Raw genomic sequence first — 18837 nt, 5'->3', positions numbered from 1 at the left:
AGAAGAAGTTACCACATTTCATGTAATTACAACTTTGAAAAGAGTACAGATTTAAATATGTGGAATCATATAAGGAAATTCATTATTTGCACCAATAAAAACTTCACTATAATGACATATTACACATTCTTATGGATTTTGAATACCTGGCACTAAAGGTATACAATAATAGATGGTTTTTTGTACAGCACTTTACAATGTTGCAAAGAAATTTAAACTCATTCTCTTGTCAGAATCTCACCTCATGGGGAAGGAGCTGCATTTTATAGATGAAGAGACAGACATTTAGAAGGATTGATCAGCATAGATTTAGAACTGAAGGGCCTCAGAACTCTATTTTACAGACAAGAAAACTGAAGTTTAGACAGGTGAAGCAACTTGCCCATAATTATAAAACTAGTAGTGTGCTCGCTTCGGCAGCACATACACTAAAATAAAATTATAAAACTAGTAAGTGTCAGAGGCACATTCAAGCTTGGTCATTCTGATTCCAAGTTCAGCTTTATCTCACAGGTCCATAGCAAATAAGGGTCAGAATCGGAATTTCAACTCTGATCTTCCCAATTCTAATTCCTGTATTTCAGTCACTTTCCCATACTTGCCATCAATACCTGTAGACTATCTGATTCCTTGATTTTATGTAACTTTGAGCAAGGTTTCAGTCCATTTGGAAGAAATACCTTTATAGGGATTAACTATTCCATGCAGGCCCCAGGGCTGGCACAGATGTCAAAGCTGGGATTAAAAAATGTTGGAATCCAGCTCTGTGCTAATTCCCCAGGCCATTTTGCTCCAAGGATCCCATTTTCCTCAGAGAGTAAATCTCTCTTACTTTAACCCTTGATTAAACAACACTTTAGGTAAACAAGGATTTGACAATTGATTTTGAAATCTAAATAAGTTGACTTTTCAAGCAATGAGGATTTATTAAACAAGAAATGGAAATTGAGAGGGTGTCCATCAATTGAGGAAAGGCTGAACAAATTATGGTATATAAATATAATAGAATACTGTTGTACTGATGAAAGAGAATGATAAATCACACAGTTTGAGAAACCTAGAAAGACATAAATTAATGCAAAGCAAAGTGATAGAATCAAGAGAGAAATTTATTCTGAAACAACATTATAAAGACAAACAACTTTGAAAAGTAGCCGTGCAAAAAAGCCTAAAACTCAGAATAAAATCTCCCCAATTCCCAAGTGAGCAGAGCCCAACATTAACATAAAGTTCAAAGCCAAGAAATAGAATGGAAACATTAGCAAATAATTTTTAAAAAGGAACTTGGCCATAAAAAGCTATTATGTGTCAGGGAAGACCAAGACATAATCTTAGAAGAAGAAGACAGTAATGTGAAAATAGCTACCAGAAAAAATCTCAAAGAAAAAATGATAATTAGATCCAAATCCCACAGGAATTCCTTGAAATTTTAAAAAAAGAGACATGAGTGTAGAAGAAAAATTGAGAAAAGAAGAATGACACAAGAAAAGTATGAAAAGAGAATTAGTTTGGTATATTGAAGAAAATATCACAATTGGTTTAATGGTTAAAAAAAAAGATATAAAAATCAGTGAAGAAAACTCTTTAAAACACAAATTGGTCAAATGCAAAGAGGTACAAAAGCTCACTAAAGAAAATAATTCCTTAGAAATTAGAATTAGGCAAATGGAAACTAATGACTATTTCAGACATCAAAAAAGCCCAAACAATAAAATAAAGTCAAAGAAAAAGAACATAAAATATATAACTGGAAAAACAACTAACTTGGAAAATAGACTGAAGTGAGATAATTTAAGAATTATTGATCTATCCAAGCCATGTTCAGAAAAAGAGCCCATTTCAAGAAATTATAAAGGAAAACTGCTCTAACATCTTAAATCCAAAGGGTAGACTAGAAAAATCAAAGAATCCATCAATCACCTCCTAAAAGAAATTCCCAAATGAATAATCAAATTCCAGAGCTCCTTAGTCGAGGAAAAAATATTGCAAGTAACCAGACAGAAACAACCCAGATATTGTGTAGTCACAGTCAGGAATACACAAGAATTAGCAATTTTCATGTTAAAGGAGAGGAGGGCTTGGAATATGGTATTCCAGAAAGCAAAGGAGTTAGGATTACTACCGAAAACAACCTACCCAACAAAACTGAGTATAATCCTTCAAGGAAAAATGAACATTCAGTGAAATAGAATACCTTTAGGCATTCCAGATGAAAATATGGGAGAGCTGAATAGAAAATATGACATTCAAATACAAGACTCAAGAGAAGCATAAAAAGGTAAATATGAAAAAATAATCATAAGGAACTCAACAAACTATTTACATTCCTATATGGAAAGATGATACATGTAACTCTTAAGAAGGAGCCTACATAGAGAGCATAATGTAAGTTGATTGTATTAGTATAATCTAAAAAAAAAAAAAGGAATGAAAAAGAGGGATGAACTGACAGGAAGGGGAAAGGGGAGGGAAATTTTCCTCATATGAAAGAGGTGTGGCAAGGAAGAGATTTTCATAGTGGAGGGGAAAATGGTGGGGTGGTGTGCAATGCTTGAACCTTATTCTTATTAGAATTGGTTTAAAAAGGAAAGAGAAATATTCACACTCACTTGGGCATGGAAATCTATCTTATTCAGTTGGGAAGTAGAAAGAGAAAGGGATAAGAGAGGGAGAAGACATGATAAAAGAGAGGGAAGATTAAGAAAGGCAATAGTCAGAAGGAAAACAGACTTTTGAGGAGGGACAGAGAAGAGAGAAGATAAACAGAAGAAAAAAGGATGGTAGGGAAATACATAGCAATTGTAATTATGAATGGTATGACCTTATCCATAAAACAGAAACAGATAGTAGAATGGATTAGAAACAAGATTCCATGAATATGTTGTTTATATGAGACATACTTGAAAAATAAAGACACACAAAATTAAAAGGCAGGAGAAGTGATCATGATCTCAGACAAAGCAAGAGTAAAAATAGACCTAACTGAAAGAGATAATCAGGAAAACTATGGTTTACTAACAGATACTATAGACAATGAAGAAATACAAAAAAACTTATAGTAAGTTTCTTTAATAAAGGCATCAATTCTCAAATATATAGGGAACTAGAGCTATTCCCCAATTGATAAATGATCAAGGGATATAAACAAGCAGTTTCAGAAGAAATAAAAGGTGTCTAAAGTCATACGAAAGAATGCTCTAAATCAATATTGATTAGAAAAATGAAAATTAAAAAAAATTCTGAGGGATCATCTCATACCTATTGAAAATGACAAATACTGGAGGGGATGAGGAAAAATGGTATACTAATAAATTGTTGGTGCAGTTCTCTCCAAACATTCTGGAGAACAATTTGGAAGTATACCCAAAAGGCAAATTATGCATATCCTTTGCTTCGGCAATACTAATACTGTTTTATGCTTTAACATATTTAACATGTATGGGACTACCTGCCATCTAGGGGAGGGAGAGGAGGGAAGTAGTGGAAAAGTTGGAACAGAAGTTTTTGCAAGGGTCAATGTTGAAAAATTATCCATCCATATGTTTTGTCAATAAAAAGCTATAATAAACAAACAAAAAAAGAAAAGAAATAAAAATATGTAAGTCCCTGAAGAAAAAAAGAATCAAATATAAAAAAATACTAATACTGTTTATGTATCTGTAAGGAAAAGAAAAAGGATCTATATGCATAAAAATATTCATAGTAGCTATTTTGCATTGACAAAGAATTGGAAATTGAGGGGATGCTCATCAATTGAGGAATGGTTGAACAATTTGTAGCATATGATTGTGATGAAGTATCAATATGATTATTGTGAAGAATTGGTGTAAGGGGACAAAATATATGAACACATATGGCTTGATACAAAGTGAAATGTGAAGAACTAGGAGATCATTGTGCAGTACCACCAGTGTTGTAATGAAAATCAGTTTGGAAAGACTGGACCACTCTGATCAATTCAATGATCCAAGACAATTCCAAAGGACTCATGATGAAAATTGTTCTTTACCTCCAGCAAGACAAATGAACTTTGAGTTTAACTTTCCCTTCATCTATCTTTCCTTCCTTCCTTCCTTCCTTCCTTCCTTCCTTCCTTCCTTCCTTCCTTCCTTCCTTCCTTCCTTCCTTCCTCCTTCCTTCCTTCCTTCCTTCCATTCTTCCTCCCTTCCTTTCTTTAAAAGAGAAGAGTGTTAAAATAAATAAATAAATAATGGATTTTTTAAAAAAGGAAATAAATTCCATTCTATGCTTTGAGCCATCTCTGTGGCTTCACAACTGCTATCTCCCATGCTTGTAATGTATTTCCTCTTCTTTTCTGCCTTGCACAAACTTTATCTTTTTTCAAGGCATATCCCAGCTCTTAAATACCCTGTGGAGTCTTCTGTGATCCTCAATAGATCTTCCTTTCAGTGTGAGTACACTTTTCCCTCATGGCTGTTTACTTATCTGCGTGCATATTACAAACCAAGTCTCTTTATAAAGTCAGACTATTTCTCTTTTATTTTATATCTCTAGGACCTGTCATGTTGTAACACAGCACCAGCTGGGGTTAGCACAGAAAGAACAGAACACATGAACTTGGAGAAACCTTAGGAATCATCTTTACTCTCTCGTCCAATGGGGAAGAGCTCAATTGGGCCAAAGAGCCAACTAGGTGTTGCCTTCTTTGCCCCTCCCTCTCAGTCTTACAGGGAAGCTCTTTTCCCCTAGCCTGTATCAGTGGAGTTCTGTTGTTTCATGTATGAGTCTTTCTCCAACTAGACTAAAAGTTCCCTGAAGACAAGAATATTTTCCTTCCTCTCCTATCCATCACAGCACTTGGCACAATGTGCATGGAACAAGTACTTGGTGAAAGTGTAATGTCTGTCTGAACTAAAGTATCTCCATTCTTTCTCCTAGGAGGTAGGACTTACCTATTTGTCTGACAGACCCCATGATAGGCTTCAATGGCATCTTCCTGGTCCACATGCTTTTCACTGTTGGGCCAACTGGTTCGGGCATTAATATTTGGTTCCTAGAGAGAAATGTGACAATTTTAATTTAAAATTTTAAATTTTAAATAAGACAAATTTAAATAAGACTGTTCCTCTAGGAAGAGTGCTGAGTATACTTTGGGGGGAGGTCAAGTACTTTTCTATTAGGCTACTGTAAAAGGTAATATTCATCTATGGAATAAAATAAATACCCCTTCCCCTTTTTAAAAGCAAAACTCAGAGAAGGAGATGAAAAATTTGAACATAGCTGTGTTAATTTCTTGGCTCTTTTAGAGAGATTCCCTTTCTTGCCTCCCCTCAAGTCTTCTTTGTTATGAAGTATCCTAAGGATTTATTTGGGTCTCCCTGTAAAGAGCTTGAGATCAGGAGCGTAAGATACAGGTAAAAATTGGGGCCACAACTGCTTATTCTTTCACACCCATCTCCTCCCTATTCCTAGTTTCTTTTTGCTCAACTGACTCCAGGGAATAGAACAAATTGTCTGTCTCCCTCACCCCATGTCTTCCCATCTCTCCCTGCATTTATTCTTGCTCAACTCCATTCTATTTCCCAACCGTTGAGTCTTAGAAGCTGAATTGGATTCCCCATGCCAAGGAGGGAAATAGAAAAAGGGAAAAGAGATAACCTCTCACTGTGCTAGTACACAGGTCAGGCAGTAGATACCTAGAGTTTTAAAATAAAGTTAACAATTTCTTTCCCCTAAAAGGAAAGGGGAGTTGAAAAAAAAAGGTATAATCCAAGGCAAAAGGAAAAAAAAATAATGATTATTGGGTTTCTTGAACATAAAGCCATTTTCCTTTGGGTTCCCGCAGAGGCTTCATACATCATGTATGGTCCTAGTTGCCATCATCCATAACTTGAAATCCTCCTTCTAGAATCTCTAGGGTAGGAACACCCTTGAAAGGTCACCAGCTCTTTCAGGAAGGATCCCAAGGCAAGAGACTCTGAAATCAAAGCTCCCTTCCTTAAGTCTTAAGTACTATGGGATAGCCATGGCTCAATGGGAAGGGAAAGTCAACAGGGAATAAGCCCAACCTTATCCATTATCCAATCTTTTGGCTCCCCCCAGGCTGTATGCCTCACCATGCTCCTGCCAGCATGCTTCCTCTGGTCAGCGCTCACAATCTGGGTCCTGAGAATGAGCACCTCCTCCTTGCGAACCTCCAGCTCCTCATTGGCTGACTTGAGCTGGTTCAGCAGAAGGGTGTAGCTGTCTTGGACATCATGGGTCGAGTTGTTCTGCATGGCCTGGTCCGCCACTGCCTTTCTCAGCTCATTCAGCTCATTCTTCAGCTTTTTGTTTTCTGACTCGAGTTCTTGTCTCTGGAAAACACCAATGTCCCCTCCCTGTTATATCTCAGATGAGACTCATCCTAGAAAAATGCTTCTCATCGTGTAAGAATCCCATTGTACTTCATTAAGGAAGCCAATCTACTATACTTGTCCTACCTGATGCAGAAGGTGTGTAAGGATGCTTAACAACTGATATGAAGAGTGCTTTAAAGTTTGCAAAACACTTTCCATATTTTATCTCATTTGCTCTTCACAAAAGCCCTGAGAGGGACATGCTATTATCTTCATTCCCACTTTATACTTGAGGAAAATGAGGCTGCAAGGTTAAGTGACTTGTCTAGAATCATACAAGTGACCACACATAAGTGCATCGGGATGATTTGAACTCAAATCTTTGGGATTCCATGCACTGAACCATCTAGCAGCTTTAATAATTATCCATAATTCCATAAAATCCATGAGGAATCTTCTTGCTGGGCACAGAAATGCCAGATTAAATCCACATATTGACCTTACATGACCATACATGACCTTACATTCTCTCACTTAGTGTAGTAAAGCAGATAGAATGTTAGACCACGGGAGAATGTGAGCTCCTAGAAAATATTTTTTTTTTCCTTTTCCTTTTTCTTTTCATCACTAGTATTTAGAACATGAGAATCATTTAATGAATAATTGTTGAACAGCTGAGTCAGGAGCCCAAGTTGCTCCTCTTCCTCCTTCTCTTCCTTCTTTGTCCTCCTTTTTTCCTTTTTCTCCTCCTTTTCTTCCTCTTCCTCTTCCTTCATCAATTTATAAACATTTAGTACATGCTCATCATGTTTCCAGGTGCTCAGGAGCTTCTTATCCCAGTTGGGCTCCATTGCTAGGAAGGAGCTGAGTGAATTGGGCAAGTCTCTGCCTCAGTCTGGGTTTCTATTCTCTCATCTTCATAGATGTGAATGAGCTCTAATGTCCCTTCTGCCTCCAACACTGTTTCAGCAGAAGGAGACGAGCTACAAGACTGGAAGACTTGGATTCAAGTCTAGCCTCAGACACATGCTGGCTGGGTATCCAGACAAGCCATTCAAACTTCAATGCTCTTGGCCAAAGGTCTCAAATATGATGCCCTTCATATGGCTTCCAATATGCTGCAAAACTAGATTAAAATGTAACTAGGAGATATTTAACAAAATGAATACAAATACAAAAGAATATAGATAATGTTAATATGGGCAGCTAGATCGTGAATTCTGGGTCTGGAGTCAGATCTGACCTCAGACATTTACTAGCTATGTGATCCTGTTTGCCTCAGTTTCCTCATCTGTCAAATGAGCTGGAGAAGAAAATGACAAATCATTCTAGTATCTTTATCAATATCCCCCCTCCAAAAGAAATTTTTTAAAATGACCAAATAAAGTCATGAAGATTCAAACATGACTGAAATGACTGAACAACAACAATAAAATGTTAATACCCAGTCAACAGGGAACCTCATACAGGTTTAGTGAGTTTGATACCCCTGTTCTAGGTCACTGTCTAAAGCTGTAAATTTTAGAGGAGGTATAAACCTGCCCTGGGAGGTCCTTCTTCCAAGAAAATTATAAGTCAAATGCCTATCCTAGTCTCTATTCACCAAAAACCTTACAGCCAGGGTATAGTTTAAAAAATGAAAATCACTCATTTTAGACTGCAATCATTTACTTATTTTTAAAACCCTAGTCAAAATACTTCCCCCCTCCCTCAGCCTCAGTTTTCCCAAATATAAAGTGAAATGACCTCTAAGTTTCCTTCTCCATCCTAATATTCTCCAAGTCCACAAGTTACAGATGTGTGTCATACTAAATTTAAACTCCAGGTGTCCCCACTCACCAATGATATCACCCAACAGAGACCTGGGAAGGCTTAAACAGAAACATAATAACATCCATTCATTCCTGCTTTCCCCAAGTACACTGTGTATAAACACCTTCTTTATCCTCGTACCTTCTCCTCCAGACCCCAAGGATACCTTCCATCACTTATTCATCATACGTGTATTCCAAAAGGAACATATTACAACATGCCATGGATATTTTCATGATGTATCTGAGTGTTGTGCCTTGGGGGAGAGAGATTATAAGACAGGGGAGACTGCATTTCACTACTTTTGAAATCTCCCAGTCTGGAACATTGATGTTTTTCTGAATCCCTAGAATGATGCGCTCATTTATTTCAGTGAGCTCAATGGTATGACTGATAGCCAAGAGGCTTGATGACTATATACAGTTTTTTCCCCTACAAATATGGAGTGGAGGCCATTCCTGTCAAAGATTAGGGATTTATGTGAGGGATTACCTGGTTCAAGAACTTCCCCTGAATTATCTCTGAAGGGATGTTGCCTGTGCCAAAATACTGACGGTGAAGAGGGGACAGGAAGGAAGTACAAATGTGTCAGAGAATCAGAAGGGCAGAAATTAGTCTTCTCAAAAATCATGAGCACTCTCAGCTCAAAACTGTGAGGTGGCCTATGGCTACAGAACACAAAAGCCAGGAAGATAGTCCCAATAACTTATCATTAACCCTCAGCAAGGAAACAGATCACAGAACATGCTAGGTCTTGGCAAAATTATGATTCCGATGTTCCTCTTCCTAAAGACCTTTTCTGATCCTATCCTAGACTGAGAAGAGTATGTATTTGAAGCAGAACTGGAAGCAGACATTTTTGTGCTATGGTAAATAGCACAAAGCACACCCTCGTTTGAGCCGAGAGAAGGGGAAGGGTTGGGATATATCTCTTCTGAGGCAAACAAAGACCCTAGAACATTGTTATACAATGTGTTTCTTGAAGAAGACTATAACATTGATTTTCAGAACACAGGGCAGGTGCTGATATGAGTGCATGACCTTCGTTTCCTATTTTAACTAGTTATTTTTGCTGACTAGGTATTAAGCAAGTGCTTTCTGTGCTCTAGGACAAAGTCCTAGTTACCCTGTCCCAGTTATAGCTTTGATATGACCCAAAGAAGGATCTAAGATAGAGTCTGCTCTGATCTAGAGATCAGTTCCCATCAATCAAGGGCTCAGGTCCATTTCATATTGAGATTAGAGAGATGTGTGTAGTCAGTCTAGACATCACATCTCAGGTTTGCTACATTGGGTATAATTGTTTCCCCACTTTTTACCTCAATGAATATTTAGAAATGATATCATAAGAGTATAATGTTTTTCCACAGAAATAATTCTATAATTGGGGCTTGTTTTCCTGAGGCCTTGGCAATAAATTGCAGATATGACTAACAAATGTCATAAAAACCAAGCTATAATAATTTTCAACTTATATAATAATTTAAAATGTTAAAACCATGTTTCCTATCCTAAAAAATGGGCATTATTATGTTAGCACAGTGATTATACAGGGGACTCCAAAGCATTATGAACAAAATGTTCAATCAGCACATCAACAATGCAACTCCAGCACAAATTTGATCTAAAACATGTGCTTATTATAGCAAACAATTCCATATTTAATTAACAGTAATTGCCTTGAATTTAGAAGGGTTGGGGGAAGGAATGGTGATACAAAAGGTCTGTTTTTTTTCTGTTGTATGTTTGTTTTTAAGATCTGTCTTTGTTAAACTTTATTTTTCTCTTCCTCAGTTTTCCTGAAGTGAGGCAATAGCATCCCAACTTCTATCCCTGACCTGAGAGCTGCCTTGCAGTACTGAGACTGACCTATCTGGCATTTGTTGACAGATATGAGTTCTTCACACTTCATTTGGAAAGCCATACCCACAATTACAGAGTCATTAGCATGGATGTCAAAAAAGGTCCTTCAAATTCTCCCTCACCAAATTGTTAAGACAGGCTTAAAAGAGAATTCCGATTGAGTATCTGCTGTTGTTTCTGTAAACCAACAATGGCAGAAACTGAGAGACAAGGGAGATTACTGATATTAGTGTCAAAAATGGGAATGAGAAAGTTTAACTGATTCTCTAGATAAGATCAAAACTGGCTTTATATATAGGTACCATGGACTTTCCAGGAAGGCTTTCCTTCCTCTAAAATCTTCCTTCTAACTTTAACCTGTCACACTGACTGAAAACTTATCATTAATAATTCACATTTTTTTTTCATTGAAGCAGCTAACTGGCAAGGTAAATATAGAGCCAGGATTGAATATCTAAGAATATTTAAGTTCAAATGGTGACTCAGATACTTCTTAATGTATGAACCTGGACAAATCACTTGCCATTTCTCAGTCTGTTTCCTCATTTATAAAATGGAGATAATTATTTATTGGAATGGGGATAATAAATCATTAAATATTAATTATGAAATGGGGATAGGACCTATCTCATAGAGTTGATGAAATCAAGTGAGATAACATGTGAAGCACTTTGCAAACCTGAAAGTACCATATAAATGCCAATTATTAATATTATTAATATAATTATTGCATTGTTCTTCACCTTTAGAAATAGATTTGGAATGGTAACAAATGTGGCACTGACTCCTAAAATAGGTTGTACTTTTCTTATGGAGCTCATTAATTTTATCTTTAGAGTATAAATATCTGATTCCATGCTTTATGGACTTTATTACTAGACTGTAAGTTCCTTGAAGTCAGGGATTGTGTTTTACTATTCATCATTGTCTCAACCCTGGTACAAAACTTTGTACCTTATAGGCATTCAAATGTTGCCTCCATGTAAAATAATAACCCAAGAGCTATTCCTTTCCTTTTAACATCTGATTGATGTCAATAACCAGATCTGTCAGGAAATAATAACAAAAACAACAATAAAGAAGATACCTCAGAAAGTGATATCACACACATATAAACACACACACACACACACACACACACACACACACACACACACCCTCACACACATACACCCTATGATGAATACTAGACAGTTCTTCAGGTTATTTTGCTGACATCAGTAAAGTCAAATCAACAAGCAATAGTAATAATGATAAATTATAACAACAACTCACAATCATATACAACTTTAAAACTTCTAAAGTTCTGATCCAACCATTCTGGAAAACTATTTGGAACTATGTTCAAATGGCTATCAAACTGTGTTTACCCTTTGATCCAGCAGTGTCTCTACTGGGTCTGTGTCCCAAAGAGATCATTAAAAAGGGGAAAGGACCCACATATACAAAAATGTTTGTGGAAGCCCTTTTTGTAATGGTAAGGAACTGGAAACTGAATGGATATCCATCAATTGGAGAATGGCTGAATAAGTTATGATACATGAATGTTACGAAATATATAACAAATGATGAGCATGATGATTTGCTAAAGGCCTGGAGAGACTTACATGAACTGATGCTGAGTGAAATGAACAGGACCAGGAGATCATTGTACACAGCAACAAGATTATGTAATGATTAACTGTGATGGACTTAGTTTTTTTCAACAATGAGGTGATTCAGGCCAATTCCAATAGATTTGTGATAGAGAGAGCCATCTGCACCCAGAGAGAGAGAACTATGGGGACTGAGTGTGGATCGCAACATAGTATTTTCACTTTTGCTGTTATTGATATTTGCTTGTTTGTTTTTTCTCTCATTTTTCTCCTTTTTTGATCTGCTTTCTCTTAGGCAACATGATATGTGGAAATATGTTTAGAAGAATTGCACAGGTTTAACCTATATTAGATTATATTAGATTACTTACTGTCTAGGGAAGGGAGAGGAGAGAGAGAGGGAGAAAAATTTAGAACACAAGGTTTTGCAAGGGTGAATTTTTAAAAATATCTTTGCATGTATTTTGAAAAATAAAAAGCTATTATTAAAAAAAAAACCTTAGAAAGTTCTTTTCTTCCAATACTTTTCCAAAGCCAGGTAGAGCTAGCATTAAGTGCCTACTATGTTTGTTTGGAATGAGCTGTATCATAGGTAATCAATCTTTCCCTTGAGTTTTTCTGATGTTTCCTGATGAAAGTTGGATAACCCAGGATTCTTGAGAGAGATGTTGAATAAGGATTTTTTTTGGGGGGAGGGAGGGAGCAGAGAGGGGTCAGTGATAAGTCATAAAGACAATCAACTAAGGCAAAGAAAGGTTGAGATCTGTGGAGGGGTCATCAATGAAATCATAGATCTTTTGAAGGCTCAAAACTGGCAACTAGTCTTAGAACTAGATCTGAATCCTAGGAATTTGGGAAGCATCCCTGAATCTAGCCTTAGTCCAACCATATGATTTACCCCAGATTACTGTCCTTATTTTTAGTCTTTTCATAGAATAATATTCCTAAGCATTTAGGAAGGAATCAGAATGATTCTGAAGTAGAATAAGCTGAGCTCCTAGGTCCCTCCACATTCCTTTTCTATTTCTGGCTTATAGCAGAAAGAGCAGGATAAAAGCATAAAGTTGGTACTGATCTCATCCTGAGTGTCGATTTGCTGTCTGATTTCTTGAACTTTGCTCCCAAATGTACAGAATATTTCTAAATAGCCCCTGAATTGCAGATGGTCCTCTGCCCCCAAATCTGTTCAAATCTGCTTATTTTGCCAATAAATTTAGCTGCTCTTTTCTATGCCCTAATATTTAAACTATTTCCCTTTTCTCTTCTTAGATACTGTAATACTGCAAAGGAGTGTAAAGCTCCTACTGGAAGGCTTCATCTTTTTTGGGGGGGGGCAGTGGTGGTATGTGCTATTGTTTTATGCCCACAGATCTTTTCTCTCAATTAACATCTTTAAGGGAAGGATCCAACATACTTCTCTTATCTTCTATAATGATTCATGAGGAGGAAACATGAATAGTGGGAAGAACACACTGGCTTTGCAATCAGTACGGACCATTTCTGCTCATGGTTTCATTTTTTGAAATTTACTGTGTGATTTCAGGCACTGATTTCTCTAAGCCTCAGTTTCCTTACCTGTCAAGTAGGGACAATAATATACAACCTACCTGCCCCACAGGCTTATTATGTGGCAAGTAGCTGATAAACCTTAAATCTCATTTACTTGCCACAGCTCTAAACACCATGTTACCTCTGTTTTCCCCATCACCCCATCGCTTTTCCAGCAGAAACTTGATTTTCATGCTGAGACTAACCCTGGGCTAGAAAAGAGGAGCTTTTCACTTTATCTTGCTTTAAACCAAAATCCCACCGTATTTACAAGCTATCAGCTGCAAACTATGGTTAGAGAAGTTGTGGCATGGCCATTTGGGGAACAATTGAGGAACTCTAACTTGGTCTTATACATCATAGATAGTGGATGATCCCTAAGCATCAAGATCAATGGTAGCGATGAACCCCCGGAAACTTTTGTAATGGTGGAAATGTAATTTTCTATGGAGAAAAGAGTGGGGATTGGCATTAATTGATTGGCTATAATGTAAGAACTGGGAGGATGGGGAGATAAAAAAAAAAAACATTTCAATCAGAGCCTGATCCTTATCCTGTTTTTTATTTTATCTTCTGGGGGTTGGGGAAAATATTTGTATTTTTGTTCTTGCTACTGTTTTTGAAGCAAACATATTTTTGAAAAATTAACTAATATTATTTGGTTGAATGGCCCTGGGATAGTAACAACCTAGAATGAAGACACAATCTGAGAGTGTTAAGAAAAAAATATATCTTATCTCTCCAGAGGCTCCCCTAGAACTTTAAAGGGGAGATGGACCAGGCTTCACTCTGGAAAAGGGATCTGGGGCATTACTACATACAGAAGGCAGCTTGGTCCTAATGTGTTCTTCTCAATGACAAAGGCACATTATTGGGAGAAGAAAGGAAGGTGGAGCATCCATTTTAAGAGACAAGACTTGGAGTAAATGATTTGCTAGCAAGTTGGTGCTGTTATTGGTCCTAAAAAAAGAGACAGGATGAATGACTTAATAATGCTAAGTGTTTTTCACATTCTCCAATTCTCCTGACATGATCAAGATTCCTCTGGGGAATGTTTACTAAAAGAGAGCAAGTTTGGATTTCATAGGCATTCATCAATTGTGAAGACTTACTAGCTCTATTAAGACTTTTAAATCTCCCAGAAATCACACAGGAAAAGAAATCTCAGCCAATAACTCAAAGGAAAAACCCTACTGAGAACTCTCATACTGTGCTAGCAGCAACAGCCCTGCTGGTTGAAAGGAACTTCCAGGAATACGTTTAAAATGATTGCACATGTATAACTCACATTAGATTGCTTGTGGTCTTGGGAGAGGGAGTGTGAAAAAAAATTTGGAATTTAAAATCTTACAAAAATGAAAGATGAAAACTATCTTTACACATAATTACAAAAATAAAATACTATTTAAATTAAAAAAAATTAAAGAAAGGAACTTCCAGGGCCAGATTAATGGCTGTTTTATCTCTCAGTTTTAGGTGGTGCTTTTCCAAGCTGCCTGATTATGAGGGAATTTTTGAGTATTGGTCAGTGACGAGATATATGTAGGGCTTCTAGAGATTGAGTTTTCATTCAGGTTTGATTGGGGGCTTAACTATGTAATAAGCCAAATCATTCTTTGGCATTTCCTTGAGTCCCTTCTCTACCCCCCTGACAAATTCTTTATTCTTTCTGGGTCCTTCTTACCCAACCTTGAGGTTTCTATGTTGTCTGCCCCATCTTCCTAACACTCTCCCAGCTCCATGATGCTGGGTAAGTCACTTAACTTCTTAGACTCAATTTTAACAGTCAATCAGCAGCTATATGTAAAATGAAAAGAATAATTCTTAATAAATCCTACCTCATAGGATTATGGGGAAAGCATATATGATAAGCCTCATAGTGTTATAAAAATGTGAGTTATTACTACTTGATTCACTTCAGCTCTGCTTCTCACAGTACTAGGAGTCAGCCTGTGTTATTAGGACTTCTCTACCTGACACTGATATATGTATAATAATGTATGCATATCCATGTGTATAAATCTTAATATGTACTTATGTTTATACCTCTGTGTATAAGTTTTTCTTGTGTGTATACCTACATGTATATCTAGTTGTGTTTATATACATATGTATGTATAGATACATATGTATACACACTCAAACACACACACAGTTGGTCTTTTTCTACTGTTGTCCTTGTACTTCAAATTCATGAAAAACCTATAAAGTAGGCAAGGCAGAAATTCTGGTCCTTTATAACAAAACCTATTTAAAAGTTTAAAATACTTTTCTTAATTTTATATTTGTTTCTTTCAAATGCATTGAATTTATTAAAAATCTTCTATGTGTAAGGTGAAGGTGAGAAACAAAATTCTACAGAGATAAAGCGATTTGCTTGATGGCACACAGGGAAGCTGGGAGCAGACCTGGGATGTAGCCTTGGGTCTTCAGATTCTCAATAGTGTTCTCTTACAGCTAATTACACAAGTCTTAGAGAGGGAAAAGAATCTCCTTTATATAAATGCTCAAGAAGTGATGAAATTGAAATTAATTAGGTAAATGATTTGTCCAGGATCATGCAACTGATAATTATTACTGAATTAATCTTACCTTCAAGCTGTTGTAGGCCAGATCTGCATCTTGGTCTGCATCTATTCCATTATTTGCTTCAACTACCTGCAAAGATAAAGACAGGCAGATAAGTGATACAAAGCTACAAAAGCAAGACTATTTGTTGTTTCCCCTTCATTCTTGAAGAAGACCATGATATCAGGGAGGAAAGGCCATGAGAGGTCAGTGTACCAGGGTCTTGCCTATCCTGATCCCTTGTTGCTGCAGTTTTAGAAATCAGAGGCAAGAGATGCAATGATAGCTTCAACACCCTTGTGTGATCCAGAAAAAGTCCTGTAGTTTTTCTATGGGTTAGTCCATCATCTGCAAAATGGAACGTACTCATAATGCCTATTGCTATCTCATAGGATTGCTGTTAAAAAATAAAAGTTCTATAAATTTAAAATGCTATACAAATAGAGTAGGATTTGTGGCTCAGCATATCTGTCTCACCCTTTGCACACTATTCTCTTCATTGAGTCACTGCCCTTACCAGCTCAAAATTCACCTTTTTCATTAAGCTTTCCATGATTGAGAAGACTTAAACGTTGGTTAAAAAGATGTGAGTAATATGCTCAAAGTCACCTAGCCAGGTTTGTGTCTAAGTCGGAACCTTTTCAACCTTACCATGCTCTTCTAGGAAATATTCCCAAATACTAGGAAAAGGGATAATAAGCATTAGTGCTACTACTGGGCTTATACCCCAAAGGGATACTAAAGAAGGGAAAGGGACCTGTATGTGCCAAAATGTTTGTAGCAGCCCTGTTTGTAGTGGCTAGAAACTGGAAAATGAATAAATGCCCATCAATTGGAGAATGGCTGGGTAAATTGTGGTATATGAATGTTATGGAATATTATTGTTCTGTAAGAAATGGCCAGCAGGATGAATACAGAGAGGACTGGCGAGACTTACATGAACCGATGCTAAGTGAAATGAGCAGAACCAGGAGATCATTATATACCTCAACAACGATACTGTATGAGGATGTATTCTGATGGAAGTGGACCTCTTTGACAAAGAGGCCTAACTCGGTTTCAATTGATAAATGGACAGAAGCAGCTACACCCAAAGAAAGAACACTGGGAAACAAATGTGAACTATTTGCATTTTTGTTTTTCTTCCCAGGTTATTTATACCTTCTGAATCCAATTCTCCCTGTGCAACAAGAGAACTGTTCAGTTCTGCACACATATATTGTATCTAGGATATACTGCAACATATCTAACATATATAGGACTGCTTGCCATCTAGGGGAGGGGGTGGAGGGAGGGAGGGGAAAAATCGGAACAGAGATAATGTTGTAAAAAAATTACCCTGGCATGGATTCTGTCAATATAAAGTTATTATAAAATAAAATAAAATAAAATATTTTTAAAAAGGGGGGGGATAAGCATTTATATAGTGCCTACTATGTGTCAGGATCTAAGCTAAGCATGGTGCAATTATTATCTCATTTGAGTCTTACAATGATCCTGGAAGGGGGATGTTGTTGTCCCCATTTCGCTGATGAGGAAACTGAGGTAGACAGCCTTGAAATCACTTGCCAAAGGTCACATAGCTAGCAAGTGTCTGAAGCTAAATTTGAATTCCAATCTTCCAAATTCCAGGCTACCCAGTCTTAGAAACATTTATAGAAACATCATCACCATGATGATAATGGCCAAGTATCACACAAACCTCCCTCAGTGGATTGAATCAATGATAGCTCAAATTCATTACATCTCTGGCTAGCAGTCACATGGTAGGGTCATTGGTCTTGCAAGGGGACAGATCAAACAAATATTGATTTTACATCCCATTGATTTCAGTGTCATCTCTTATTTATAGATGTGCCTTTCTTCATGGTTGACAGTTATGCCATAGATCTCTACCCAGCAATAAATAATTAAAAGGAGCTCCTTTCTCAAAATTTTCTAAATCAAGACAGACAAGGTGTTATATGCCTGTGACCCTAGCTACTCAGGAGGCTGAGTCTGGAGCATCTGTTGAGTTAAACATTTCCATGCCACCTTGGGCTAACTGTACGGGGTGCTCACAGTAAGATGAGCATTAATGTGATAAGTCAGTGGGAGCCAGGGACCAGCTGTTTGCCTGAGGGGAGACCCAGCTGGGGTTGGAAACAGAGTAGGTCACAGCTCCTGTGCCCATCAGAGTGGGACCAGGGCATTAGGTAGTACTTTCAGTTTGGGCAAAATAAGGAGACTGACTCTAAACAAAAGGAACAAATAAAAATCCTAGAACACATTGGATCTCTTTATCCCTAACACAGTCCACCTTGTAAAGTATATATCATATTCTGCTGTATCCCTATGCCATCTAGAATAGAAACTTACTAAGGACAGAAAGCAGGGTTTTTTTTTTTTTAACTCTACACTTTTCCTTTTTATTAGTATTTTCATTGGAGGAAAATATTTGGGACAAGGAGCTCTTGCTAGTAGCTTACCCTTCAATTGAAAATCGTAGAAAATTACATGGGGCAGGTACCAAGAGCCTAAACCAAGGTCACACAATTAGTGGATATCACCGGCAGGAAGTGACCCCAAGTCTCCCAGATCTAAAAGCTGGAATGCTTTTTATGAACAAAGCCATATTACCTCTTTGCTAAACTGGATTGAGTTACCCTGGCCCTTGTCTTTGTACAAGGAAAGGCTTGGTAGCTGCCTGCCTTCCACTCTGGATCTCTTGGCTGGGTGGTGAGGTTTCAGGATATCCTAACTGGGTCTGGTGGTTCTCTCCCATGTTACTCTCTTATTTCACTCACTAAGAAGCCGGTGACATATTTAGGAGGAACCTTAAGTTCTCACTTTCATTCCTGACCACTGGAACAAGCAACAGAATAGCTCTCCAGAGTCAAGTAGATGGCACAGTAGAGAGAGTACCGGTCTTGGAGCCAGGAGGACCTGAGATCAAATGTCATCTCAGACAACTGATACTTAATATTAATAGCTGTGTGATCCTGAGCAAGTCACTTAACCCACAATTGCCTTGTAAAAAAGAAAAAGAAAAAGAAAAAAGAAAACCCACAAACAGAATAGTTATCCAAAGGATGGGTGTCTAGATTATTTGGAATTGATAGATGAAAGCACAGAAAATAGAGGGATAAAATACAAGCCATTTTTGAATTCAG

General features: G+C 37.2%; 1 protein-coding gene across 1 annotated transcript in view; it reads right to left on the bottom strand.

Moving 5' to 3' along the window:
• The window catches only part of MYO5B (myosin VB), a 518558-nt gene that overhangs the window by 45775 nt on the left and 453946 nt on the right, over window positions 1-18837 (bottom strand). The window contains exons 27-29 of the mRNA XM_051969631.1: window positions 15710-15775; window positions 6078-6317; window positions 4914-5014 (exon numbers count right to left, since the gene is read on the bottom strand). Of these exons, the coding sequence (XP_051825591.1) occupies window positions 4914-5014; window positions 6078-6317; window positions 15710-15775 (407 nt within the window). The remainder of the gene's footprint in view (window positions 1-4913; window positions 5015-6077; window positions 6318-15709; window positions 15776-18837) is intronic.

Source organism: Antechinus flavipes, chromosome 1, assembly GCF_016432865.1.
Source record: "Antechinus flavipes isolate AdamAnt ecotype Samford, QLD, Australia chromosome 1, AdamAnt_v2, whole genome shotgun sequence".
Lineage (NCBI taxonomy): Eukaryota > Metazoa > Chordata > Mammalia > Dasyuromorphia > Dasyuridae > Antechinus > Antechinus flavipes.
This window is presented reverse-complemented; position numbering and strand designations above follow the sequence as displayed.